The sequence below is a fragment of the Oncorhynchus gorbuscha genome, linkage group LG22 (genome assembly GCF_021184085.1).
Source record: "Oncorhynchus gorbuscha isolate QuinsamMale2020 ecotype Even-year linkage group LG22, OgorEven_v1.0, whole genome shotgun sequence".
Taxonomy (NCBI): Eukaryota; Metazoa; Chordata; class Actinopteri; order Salmoniformes; family Salmonidae; genus Oncorhynchus; species Oncorhynchus gorbuscha.
The window spans coordinates 1,587,428-1,600,344 of NC_060194.1; the positions used below are offsets into that span (position 1 = coordinate 1,587,428).

The window sequence follows — 12,917 nt, forward strand, 5'->3', positions numbered from 1 at the left end:
ACCAGCTTCAAATGTGTGCTTTTTTTGTATAGTTCATATCCCCCACTGTGAATTTATACTCTTTTAATATATATAATTCGATCTCCTCTCTGATCTACTCTTCAGATGTGTGTGTGTTGTGCATATGTGTGGGTGCACACTGCATGACCACTACACTAAAAAAAAAGTGATCACCTACTCTATTAAATCTACCCCCAGCTCATTACATAGAATATGAATCACTGTGGATCCTTTGAACGTGAACTAAACTGGTGTTAGGACCCAGGGAGTGCCTGACCGTGGACCTGCCTACCCCCTACAATAAATATAGCTTGCTATTAGGACAGAGTCAGATGGCCAGAGCTGACCGACATGACAACCCCCCACATGCCATAGCCTGAAGGAGAGACAGTTTCCCTATGAAGAGTGTGTGTTGCAGTGAGAGAGCAAGTACGTAGACGGTTTTAGTGAGTGTATGTTTGTGGAATTGATGAATGTCACTGGAAGTGTGATTGGATGTGTTTCTATTGTCATTGGGGGGGTGCACGAGAAAAGTGTGAATCTACTTGTGTGTAGGCTACTGTTATTTATCTGTGTGTGTAGTGTGAGAATGTCACTGTGAAGTGTTTGTGAGAAAGATACAAGTCAAAAGTGTTGTACACAAGTGCATGTATGTACGTGAAATAGGAGAAAGGAAAGTTGACATTGGGGCGAGTGAGTGAGTGAGCGCAGCGCAGGCTTAGTTAGCAAAGGTCGACGTGTCACCAGGGTCAAAGGTCATCCGTCGGAGATGCTCCAGCCGCAGCTCCAGCTGTGCAAGGTCACCAACGCGCTGTTCATCAGCAACGCACGCTCGGCCTGCACTGACGACCTCATCCAGCAGGAGGCAGTGACGCTGTGCATCAACGTGTCCAAGCAGCAGCCCTTCCCCGAGTCGTCACGCATCGCTGCGCTGCGTGTGCCCGTCTACGACGACCCCACTGAGGACCTGTACCGCTACTTCGATAGCTGTGCAGACGCTATCCGGGACGAGGCATCCAAGGGAGGCCACACCGTCGTCTATTGCAAGAACGGCCGCAGCCGCTCGGCCACCATCTGTGTGGCGTACCTCATGAAGTACCGCAAGCTCTCATTGGCTGAGGCGTTTACGGTAGGTGACAAAAAGAGGGAGGGAGGAGTGGATGGGAGTGATGGGTTAAAGATGGCTTTTGGTCTAATTGTCATTTTAATGTAATTGTGCTTCTTTCCAGGGCTAGATGGTTACTAGCTCTGTCAATTCACAAAGTGAATCCTCAAAATCCTCATTGACAATAACTGGGACTTTTCCATTGACCTCCTGAATAGACTGAATTGAAATTGAATTCACCCAAACTCAGCCTCTAATGCAAAGTAGAATAATCAACTGATTATCTATCTATCTTTGTTTTTCTGGTTGTAAAAGTATGAGTGCATCTCACACTCAAAGGTCTCAGCATTCTTCAGTTCGCCTGGCACCTAGTTGAACTCTGCTAGGCGAACCGAACCGAAGTGTGCTGGCATGCTCCCCTAAAAGACTTTCACATGAACAACGAGAAAAAAAGGGTCAATGGTACTGTTTGTCCATTTTGAGATGCCGTAGCCAGTATACGCTTCCTCAAAATAGTCAGAATTCATATACATACATTTGTTTTGTTTTTTTGCTGAGGAGATCTTAGTTGCACAATTTTAAATGTTTGGTGCAATATTTGTCAATGAAAAATGTGCATGAAAATGAGTCGTCTCTCATTGAATGACAACAAATACTTTATTGAAGAATCCCTACTGTTGACCAATCACAGATGAAAGGGGATAGACTTGGGCTACAGACTTTGGCTTGCCCAGAGAAAAAATGAGTGCCCAAACAGCTGAAAAAGTCCAAAACGAAAAATATACCGTACCATTCAAAAGTTTGGACACACCTACTCATTCCAAGGTATTTTCTTTATTTGTACTATTTCCTAAATTGTAAAATAATAGTGAAGACATCAAATCTATAAAATAACACATATGGAATCATGTAGTAGTTGATGACAGCTTTGCACACTCTTGGCATTCTCTCAACCAGCTTCATGAGGTAGTCACCTGGAATGCATTTCAATTAACAGGTGTGCCTTGTTAAAAGTTAATTTGTGGAATTTCTTTCCTTAATGCGTTTGAGCACATCAGTTGTGTTATGACAAGGTAGGGGTAGTATACAGAATATAGCCTTATTTGGTAAAAGACCAAGTCCATATTATGGCAAGAACAGCTCAAATAGTGTCTTGCATTACCCATCTCATATGTATATACTGTATCCTATACAGTAGGTATATTATTCTACGACATCGCTCGTCCATATATTTGTATATTCTTAATTCCATTCCTTTACTAGATTTGTGTGTATTGAGTATATGTTGTGTAATTATTAGATATTACTTGTTAGACATTACTGCACTGTCGAAGCTAGAAGCACAAGCATTTCGCCAAACCGGCAATAACATCTGCTAAACACGTGTATGTGACCAATAAAATTTGATTTGATTACAGACAGGGTTGGGGAGTAACAGATTACATCTAAAATATTGTAATCAGATTACAGATACTTTTGAAAAACTAGATGATTACTTTGAGGATTACTTTTCAATTCAGAAAGGATGTTTGCAAAAAAAAAATCTTTGACAGTTCTCTGTTTTCTCAATGACATTCACATCAGTATTTTTTTTAAAGACACATAAAGAAAAGTTTAAGTTTGTTCCACCTGAGCGAGTCTGACCACAAGCCAGAGACCACTATGATGACACACCAAATGGATTTTATGGATCGTGGGAAAAGAGTAGGAACAGGTTTTTGTAGGCTACAGTCCAAGCTATGTCTTCCAATGGTGTGACTACTGTCGGCATCCAAAGATTATCCAATTTAAATATACGTTTGGAGGTAAGGATGACAAGTGAGGTCTACATACGGATATCACAAATGATTCAAATCTACATAGCGCATTGATGTGAATCACACTGCTGCCTTCTCATTTAGCTATTTGCGCATTATGGATTGTGGTTGTTGTGGATGGCTGTTCACAAATCTAAATGTGTATTTGATAATAATAATGGTTAATAATCAATAATGGTTGAATTCAAGAAGTGTTAACTGCCTATCGATCGTTGCTTTTTAAAATCAGTGGACAGCCGGTGAAAAATGCGCTCTTGCAACGGATCCCAGTCTATGGAATAAAAGTGGGTCTTTTATTGATCAATCTAATTCCTGCTGATAAAAACAATCCATAGGCCTAATGGACACATGCTCAAACTCACACACTTTTGATAGACTTAAAGGGGCAATCTGTAGTTGCTACATCCATTTTTGGATTTATGTAGAAAATAGTAAAAATATATAGAGAAAAATATATATTTTTACAGTACCGGTCAAAAGTTTGGACACACCTACTCATTCAAAGGTTTTTCTTTATTTTTACTATTTTCTACATTGTAGAATAATAGTGAAGACATCAACACTTTGAAATAACCCATATGGAATCATGTAGTAACCAACAAAGTGTTAAACAAATCAAAATATATATATTTTTATATTCTTCAAAGTAGCCACCCTTTTCCTTGATGCACACTCTTAGCATTCTCTGAACCAGCTTCACCTGGAATGCTTTTCCAACCATCTTGAAGGAGTTCCCACATATGCTGAGCACTTGTTGGCTGCTTTCCCTTCACTCTGCAGTTCAACTCATCCCAAACCATCTCAGTTGGGTTGAGGTCGGGTGATTATGGAGGCCAGGTCATCTGATGCAGCACTCCATCACTCCCCTTCTTGATCAGATAGGCCTTACACAGCCTGGAGGTTATGTAATAATGAAACCGCCGACTCAAGTCTTGACTCTTGGGTCGAGAGCCTACCCTTTACAGACCATGCTGTTGCTTAAATACCTGATACCAACATTGCTCAGTCATAGCTGGTTCAACCCCCCATATAGATCGGGGGCATCATAAGCCACTTTAGGTTCATCCTCTGGTCATCTGCCTCTGGTGTTGTCTCCCAGATGCCAGGATAATCAGGAATACTGAGGCCTTTGTTCTGTTCCTCCAGGCTCTCTCAGTGACACCTACCACATCTGATCTATGGAATGCCAGCTGTAGGTTTTTTATCACCAAGCCATCACTGAATCAGTTGCCAAGCCCAAGCTCCATGAAAAACTCCACTCAGTTAACTCAGAGAGAGTCCTAAGAACCTTACTCTATTAAATAAAACAGCCATTTCCAGCGCCGACAGAGATGGCCGCCTCGCTTTGCGTTCCTAGGAAACTATGCAGTTTTTTGTTTTTTTTACGTGTTATTTCTTACATTGGTACCCCAGGTCATCTTAGGTTTCATTACATACAGTCGAGAAGAACTACTGAATATAAGAGCAGCGTCGCAGTCGGTGCAGCCAGCTGGTTTCTCCACGCATCGCGCCGACAGAAACAAACATCTTTCTGGTAAGAAGAGGGGCAGGGGCGTATGCTTCATGGTTAACGAGACGTGGTGTGGACACAACAACATACAGGAACTCAAGTCCTTCTGTTCACCTGATTTAGAATTCCTCACAATCAAATGTCGACCGCATTATCTACCAAGGGAATTCTCTTCGATTATAATCACAGCCGTATATATTCCCCCCCAAGCAGACACATCGATGGCTCTGAACTAACTTTATTTGACTCTTTGCAAACTGGAATCCATATATCCTGAGGCTGCATTCATTGTAGCTGGGGATTTTAACAAGGCTAATCTGAAAACAAGACTCCCTAAATTGTATCAGCATATCGATTGCGCAACCAGGGCTGGAAAAACCTTGGATCATTGCTATTCTAACTTCCGCGACGCATATAAGGCCCTGCCCCGCTCTCCTTTCGGAAAAGCTGACCACGACTCCATTTTGTTGATCCCTGCCTACAGACAGAAACTAAAACAAGAAGCTCAAGCGCTGAGGTCTGTTCAACGCTGGTCCGACCAATCTGATTCCACACTTCAAGACTGCTTCCATCACGTGGACTGGGATATGTTTCGTATTGCATCAAACAACAACATTGACGAATATGCTGATTCGGTGAGCGAGTTCATTAGAACGTGTGTTGAAGATGTCGTTCCCATAGCAACAATTAAAACATTCCCAAACCAGAAACCGTGGATTGATGGCAGCATTTGCGTGAAACTGAAAGTGCGAACCACTGCTTTTAATCAGGGCAAGGTGACCGGAAATATGACCGAATACAAACAGTGTAGCTATTCCCTCCGCAAGGCAATCAAACAAGCTAAGCGTCAGTATAGAGACAAAGTAGAATCTCAATTCAACGGCTCAGACACAAGAGGTATGTGGCAGGGTCTACAGTCAATCACGGATTACAAAAAGAAAACCAGCCCCGTCACGGACCAGGATGTCTTGCTCCCAGGCAGACTAAATAACTTTTTTGCCCGCTTTGAGGACAATACAGTGCCACTGACACGGCCCGCAACCAAAACATGCGGACTCTACTTCACTGCAGCCGACGTGAGGAAACCTGTCATATTTCTCCGGGAGGGCATTGCTGACCTGAGCGGGTTGCTGGATGGGCTGGTGTGCTGACTCATTGGGTAGACTATCTCTAGAATATTATTTGCTGTTGAGACGTTGTAGACTACGGGGAACATCTTCCATGGCTATCCCCAGTTGAGCCAGCTGATCATGGTGTTGACGAAGAAGGTAACCTTGTTCATCAATCGTCTGTCCTGCTGCTTCCATATTTTGAGTTGGTATTCTGTAATGATGGGGCGGTGAGTCGGAAGCATGTGCAGATGAAATGTTTTAATAAAACAACAAAATCAAGAACACAACACTAAGGCAGAACGCTGATACACAAGAACAGCACCAACTGGGAGAGTGACATATAAAGAAGAGGAGATGATGAAGGTAATGGAGTTCAGGTGTGAATCATAATGATTAACAAGTACACGTAATGATGAGTCCCAGGTGTGCGTAATGATGAATCCCAGGATCGGTGGTTAGTGGCGACGTCGTAGGCCGGAGGGGAGGAGCAGCAGCAGACGTGACACATAAAGAAACACTTGGACTTGATTAACAAGTACACGTAATGATGAGTCCCAGGTGTGCGTAATGATGAGTCCCAGGTGTGCGTAATGATGAATCCCAGGATCGGTGGTTAGTGGCGACGTCGTAGGCCGGAGGGAAGGAGCAGCAGCAGACGTGACACATAAAGAAAAACCCATAACACGTAATGATGAGTCCCAGGTGTGCGTAATGATGAGTCGGTGGTTAGTGGCGACGTCGTAGGGCGGAGGGGAGGAGTCCCAGGTGTGCGTAATGATGAATCCCAGGATCGGTGGTTAGTGGCGAAGTCGTAGGCCGGAGGGGAGGAGCAGGAGCAGACGTGACACATAAAGAAACACTTGGACTTGATTAACAAGTACACGTAATGATGAGTCCCAGGTGTGCGTAATGATGAGTCGGTGGTTAGTACTCTGGCGACGTCGTAGGCCGGAGGGGAGGAGCAGGAGCAGACGTGACACATAAAGAAACACTTGGACTTGATTAACAAGTACACGTAATGATGTGTCCCAGGTGTGCGTAATGATGAATCCCAGGATCGGTGGTTAGTGGCGACGTCGTAGGCCGGAGGGGAGGAGCAGCAGCAGACGTGACACATAAAGGAAAACCCATAACACGTAATGATGAGTCCCAGGTGTGCGTAATGATGAGTCCCAGGTGTGCGTAATGATGAATCCCAGGAACGGTGGTTAGTGGCGACGTCGTAGGCCGGAGGGGAGGAGCAGGAGCAGACGTGACACATAAAGAAACACTTGGACTTGATTAACAAGTACACGTAATGATGAGTCCCAGGTGTGCGTAATGATGAGTCCCAGGTGTGCGTAATGATGAATCCCAGGATCGGTGGTTAGTGGCGACATCGTAGGCCGGACGGGAGGAGCAGGAGCAGACGTGACACATAAAGAAACACTTGGACTTGATTAACAAGTACACATAATGATTAGTCGGTGGTTAGTACTCTGGCGACGTCGTAGGCCGGAGGGGAGGAGCAACAGCAGACGTGACACATAAAGAAACACTTGGACTTGATTAACAAGTACACGTAATGATGAGTCCCAGGTGTGCATAATGATGAGTCCCAGGTGTGCGTAATGATGAATCCCAGGATCGGTGGTTAGTGGCGACATCGTAGGCCGGACGGGAGGAGCAGGAGCAGACGTGACACATAAAGAAACACTTGGACTTGATTAACAAGTACACGTAATGATTAGTCGGTGGTTAGTACTCTGGCGACGTCGTAGGCCGGAGGGGAGGAGCAGGAGCAGACGTGACACATAAAGAAACACTTGGACTTGATTAACAAGTACACGTAATGATGAGTCCCAGGTGTGCGTATTGATGAGTCGGTGGTTAGTGGCGACGTCGTAGGCCGGAGGGGAGGAGCAGCAGCAGACGTGACACATAAAGAAGCACTTGGACCCGTAACTTGATTCAAGGAATTGGAAAATAGACTAGAGACATGGTCCGAATTACATATAGAACAATTAATTATAACTTCCTTCGTAATTATCATCAATACAAATTACCTTAAATTAATCTTCCAACATCTTTTGGCATTCCAGTGAGGATGATCAAACCACACTAGAAAGTCAGGACAGAGGTCATTCAAACCATTTAAATAAGTGTTTCTTATTACATTAGACTAATTCATGAAAAACAATAAATTATTTCATTATTACAGTAAGTTTACAGTACATTTCTTATCAAAAGAATTCACATGCGGTCAATTAAAACTCTAAAAAAAACTTCAGCAAATTCCATTTGTCTGTCCTTTTAAGATAACTTGGCACTATCCCATATTTATAACCAGTAAGTTGTGTGCCTGCTGGTGTGTGTGTGGTAAAACATATGGCAAAAAAAATGGCCAGGCCTTATTTAATTTGGTAATTTACAGCCTAATCCAGATACCTTTATACTAACGACACTGCAGAATTTAACTCACTGCTCTCTCCCAGAAACCATAGCCTTGGGAAACGTTTCAAAGAGAGAGAAAAAAACATGACTGCCCCCATTCTCCTGGAAAAAGGTGTCAATTTATTTAGCATAAGGAATCAGGGATATTTGATCCCAGGCTCTATTAAAAAGTTTTTTGAGACGTGGTCTCCTACTGTCAGGGATCTCGTCCTCCTCTTCTGAGGAGGAGTAGCGAGAAGGATCGGAGAACCAAAACGCAGCGTGGTAAGTGTCCATAATTTAATGAAGCAAAATGAACACTGAACAAAACCAATAAACAAAAACAAACAAACAGTCCCGTAAGGTGAATGACAAAACACTAAACAGGAAATAAACACCCACCAAACCCAGGTGGGAAAAGGCTACCTAAGTATGATTCTCAATCAGAGACAACTAACGACACATGCCTCTGATTGAGAACCATACTAGGCTGAACACAAAAACCAACATAGAAAAACAAACAGACTGCCCACCCCAACTCATGCCCTGACCATACTAAAACAAAGACAAAACAAAGGAACTAAGGTCAGAACATGACACCTACGTCTCCCTTAACATAAAGACCATAATCTCTATGAACCACTATTGATCTAACTGAGGCCATACACCGCTATGTACCATTTCCCTGTCCTGCTGCTTTCAAGAGGATTTGTTGCTGCTTTTTAAAAAGATGCTAGGCTTGTATCGCAGCATCCCCCCCAAAATGCAGCGGGCGCAGTAGTCTCCATTACCACTCTACTCATTATTTAACCCTGTACCTTGTTTTACTCAAATATTATAATATCATTGGAGTGCTATCAAAAAACTCACAAATAACATATTATATATATGTATATATATATATATATTATATATAAATTACCATTCAACACTCATTACGTGTACATCAACACTCTTTAATGTTTTTGTTCACTGTCATACATCGTAAGGTTTAGAAAATAAAATAAACCAAACCATGATTATTCTCTCCTTACTAGAAGAAGACAATGCGCTATTATCAGAATTCATTAGATTTAGGCAACTGTCTCTCCTGAGTCGGCTACAAGTAAGAAAACAAACACTTGCAATTGTTTACAAGCATGATTCAGTGATTCAAATACGACTCCATTCTCACAAGGTTATTCCCGCAGACCATTTAGACCACACAACGTATTACATCAAAATCACCTCGCTATTAAATGAGCCTTTCAATTATAGTCAAAACAAACATAACGTCTGGCCACTTTAATATGTCTAATATGTTTAATATATCTCTTATCCACTGTTCTTGATTCTCACGAGGATGATTCAACCCCAAAATCTGCTAAGGAGCAAAGATGATCTTGATCCAACTCTCATAATACTTTTATATAATATAATATATATATATAATATAATACTTTTCTTGCCCTCACACCAAAGCTAACTGGCGAAAGTTGGCTATCTTGCTAGCTAACGCTACTTCCAGACACAAACAAGAGAATACGTCTTCACTCTCCATTCTACTCATCTAGCAGAGCTGGCTAGTCTTTTTTCATGTCTTCGCTATTTTTAATTGATGTCAAATCAAATCAAATGTATTTATATAGCCCTTTGTACATCAGCTGATATCTCAAAGTGCTGTACAGAAACCCAGCCTAAAACCCCAAACAGCAAGCAATGCAGGTGTAGAAGCACGGTGGCTAGGAAAAACTCCCTAGAAAGGCCAAAACCTAGGAAGAAACCTAGAGAGGAACCAGGCTATGTGGGGTGGCCAGTCCTCTTCTGGCTGTGCCGGGTGGAGATTATAACAGAACATGGCCAAGATGTTCAAATGTTCATAAATGACCAGCATGGTCGAATAATAATAAGGCAGAACAGTTGAAACTGGAGCAGCAGCACGGCCAGGTGGACTGGGGACAGCAAGGAGTCATCATGTCAGGTAGTCCTGGGGCATGGTCCTAGGGCTCAGGTCCTCCGGGAGAGAGAAAGAAAGAGAGAAGGAGAGAGTTAGAGAACGCACACTTAGATTCACACAGGACACCGAATAGGACAGGAGAAGTACTCCAGATATAACAAACTGATGTCTTCACTATTATTTCACATTGTAGAAAATAGTAAAGATAAAGAAAAATCCTTGAATGAGTAGGTGTGTCCAAACTTTTGACTGGTACTGTATGCACAAACTCTTCTGAACTGTTTCAGCTGGGAAGCATGCAGAAGCCTCTAGTCTCCTGCCTTTCATCTTCAATAATCTCTTAATGAACCACAGCTGAGTAAAAGCTATATCAAGGATGCCTACCAAGACTTTGCTTGCTTGAAATACCTGTCCAGTTCTTTAATGTCATTGCATCAGGAGGAGAGGAAGTCATATTAGAGTATTGAGATGCACCCAATGTGTTGCGTGATTCAGGTACAGTATGTGTCTACCAGGGCTGATCAGGTAACTGATTACCATTATACACTCCTTTTATTCGTCTTCTTCTCCAGAAAGTGAGGACTTCACGCTCAGTGGTGGACCCCAACTCGGGATTCTGGGCCCAGCTGGAAAGATATGAGCAAGAGCTGAAAAAGAGGCGGGGGGAGGTGGACAACGCCCCAACCTAATGTTGTGCCAAATTCCTCGCCCTCTAGAACCCTGCAGCTCTCCACCGTAAACCGACCGTCCTGAAACTCTTTGGGCCAGTTTCCCGGACACAGATTAAGCCTAGATTAAAAACCATGGTCAATGGAACATCTCCATTTTAAATTCAGGTCTAGGTTTAATCATACATGAGTTTTACATAGCATTTCTAAAGGACATCTGTGTCTGGGAAACTAGCATTATATCTAAAGAGGTGGACCAGCCTCCGGTCTAGAGGAGCCCCCACCTCTGGAGTTGGTAGAAGTTGCCCCTATAATCGCTGGGCCAGGGTACGATATTTTCCATCCTCCTAATGGTTAAGGTTATGATTGTGGGTTGGGTAATCTGATCCTAGATCTGTGGTAGGCTAGGGGCTACTTCTACATCGAGCTCCACCCTGTGGGACCCTGGCCCCCTCTAACCCTTAGAGAAACAAAGAGAAGTGTTACTTTTTACCCTCAAAATGACGCTCCATTAGTTCATTACAAAGCCACATGCATTACAAAGCCAATGCATTACAAAGCCAATGCATTACAAAGCCAATGCATTACAAAGCCACATGCATTACAAAGCCAATGCATTACAAAGACACATGCTTTGTAATGCATTCTAGATACATTACAAGTATGAATTTATATAACTTCTTATGTGCAAAAATATGTCTATGTAGATGTATTATTAATATATGTGTAGCCTTTAGGGATTTAAAAAGCCTGCTGAAAGGAGCAATGCACTGCTATGAATGCTTATAGCAAGTCATATAATGAAAAAAAGGTTCTATAATGCACGAGTGGGTGATAATAGAGAATGTAAGTGCCATCATAATGCATTATGTACAGTTGGTTCATAAATCAACCCAATCTCTTAAATGATGTGTCACCGTAATGTATATTTCCATGGGGTTGCATAGAGAGTGTTACTCTGGCTCTATAGTTAGTCATTGACAGCACTTATGTACCCTGGTACAAACACTGAAGAGGCTGTTGCAGTGCCACCTTTAACCTCTAGAGGGAGGTATTACAATGGAATAGAGTCAAAAACATGACAAACCACAGATGGGATGCTTTGTGGAGATGTACTACCACAGACTTTTTGCGTAGAAATCTCTACAGCTCAGAAACGTTTCTCCTCTGCACATTAAATGTTTATCTGAGCAATACTGAATCTTAACTCTGCAGGGATTTAACGAGTCTTAGCCATTAAATGTTCGTTATAGCAGCTAATGTAGAGCAGGTGCAATGACCTGTGCTCAGGTAATATAACACGTTACAATAGAGGGCTGCTCTTGACTAGATAAAGCATCAAATCAAATCAAATTTTATTGGTCGCGTACACATATTTGGCAGATGTTATCGCGGGTGTAGCGAAATGCTTATGTTCCTATCTCCAACAGTGCAGTAATACCCAACAATACAAAACAATACACGCAAATCCCCAAAATAAAAAGAAAGGAATATAGAAATATTAGAACAAGCGATGTCAGAGTCTTGAATATAAATATATATATATGTATATGTATATGAATAGAATAGGTGTGTTCAGCGGTAGGTATATAAGATGAGCCTTGCCTAGAATAAAGTATATACATATGAAGTGGGTAAGACAGTATGTAAACATTATTAGAGTGACCAGTGTTCAACTGCACATAGGGAAGTGTTCTTTAAGGTGCGGGGTTGAGTACTGGTTGGCAGCTGGCTAGTAGCAGTGACAAAAACTCAAGCCAGGATACTGGGTGGAAGCCAGCTAGTAGTGACGATTTAACAGTCTGATGGCCTGGAAAGAAAAGCAATTTTTCAGTATGATGCACATGTACTGTCTAAGCCTTCTAGATGGTAGTGGGTTGATTGGGTGGCTGAGGTCCTTGATGACCTTTTTGGCGCCTCCCTGTGACACAGGGTGCTGCAGATGTCCTGAATGACAGGCGGTGTCCCCCCCCAGTGATGTGTTTGGATGACTGCACCACCCTCTGGAGAGCCCTGTGGTTGTGGACGGTGCAGGTGCCGTTCTGTACCAAGCGGTATACATTTGGACAGGATGCTCTCAATGGTGCAGCTGTAGAAATTTGTGAGGGTTTTAGGGGCCAAGCCAAACTTTTTCAGCCTCTTGAGGTTGAAGAGGCGCTCTTGCACCTTCTTCACCACACTGTCTGTGTGGGTGGACCATTTCAGGTTGTCAGTGATGTGCACGCCAAGGAACTTGAGGCTTTTCACCCTCTCTGGTCGATGGATATGGATGGGGGCTTGCTCACTCTGCTGTCTCCTGAAGTCCACGATCGTCTCCTTCTCTTTGTTGACATTGAGGGAGAGGTTTCCTGGCACCA

At 42.8% G+C, this 12,917-nt stretch overlaps 1 protein-coding gene across 1 annotated transcript; it reads left to right on the forward strand.

Annotated features, from left to right (window-relative positions):
* The first annotated feature begins 246 nt into the window (after window positions 1–246).
* On the forward strand, window positions 247–11,466 carry dusp28 (dual specificity phosphatase 28). The gene is made up of 2 exons (XM_046322144.1): window positions 247–1,129; window positions 10,465–11,466. Exons 1-2 carry the CDS (start codon window positions 770–772, stop codon window positions 10,579–10,581), a joined length of 477 nt encoding a protein of 158 aa, XP_046178100.1. The 5' UTR covers window positions 247–769; the 3' UTR covers window positions 10,582–11,466.
* The last annotated feature ends 1,451 nt before the right edge of the window (window positions 11,467–12,917 follow it).

Bases quoted from the DNA above. Each gene is read 5' to 3' on its own strand.
- dusp28 (XM_046322144.1), top strand. From the start codon at position 770: ATGCTCCAGCCGCAGCTCCAGCTGTGCAAGGTCACCAACGCGCTGTTC. The intron at 1,130-10,464 runs GTAGGTGACAAA...CTTCTTCTCCAG, and splicing joins CATTGGCTGAGGCGTTTACG to AAAGTGAGGACTTCACGCTC.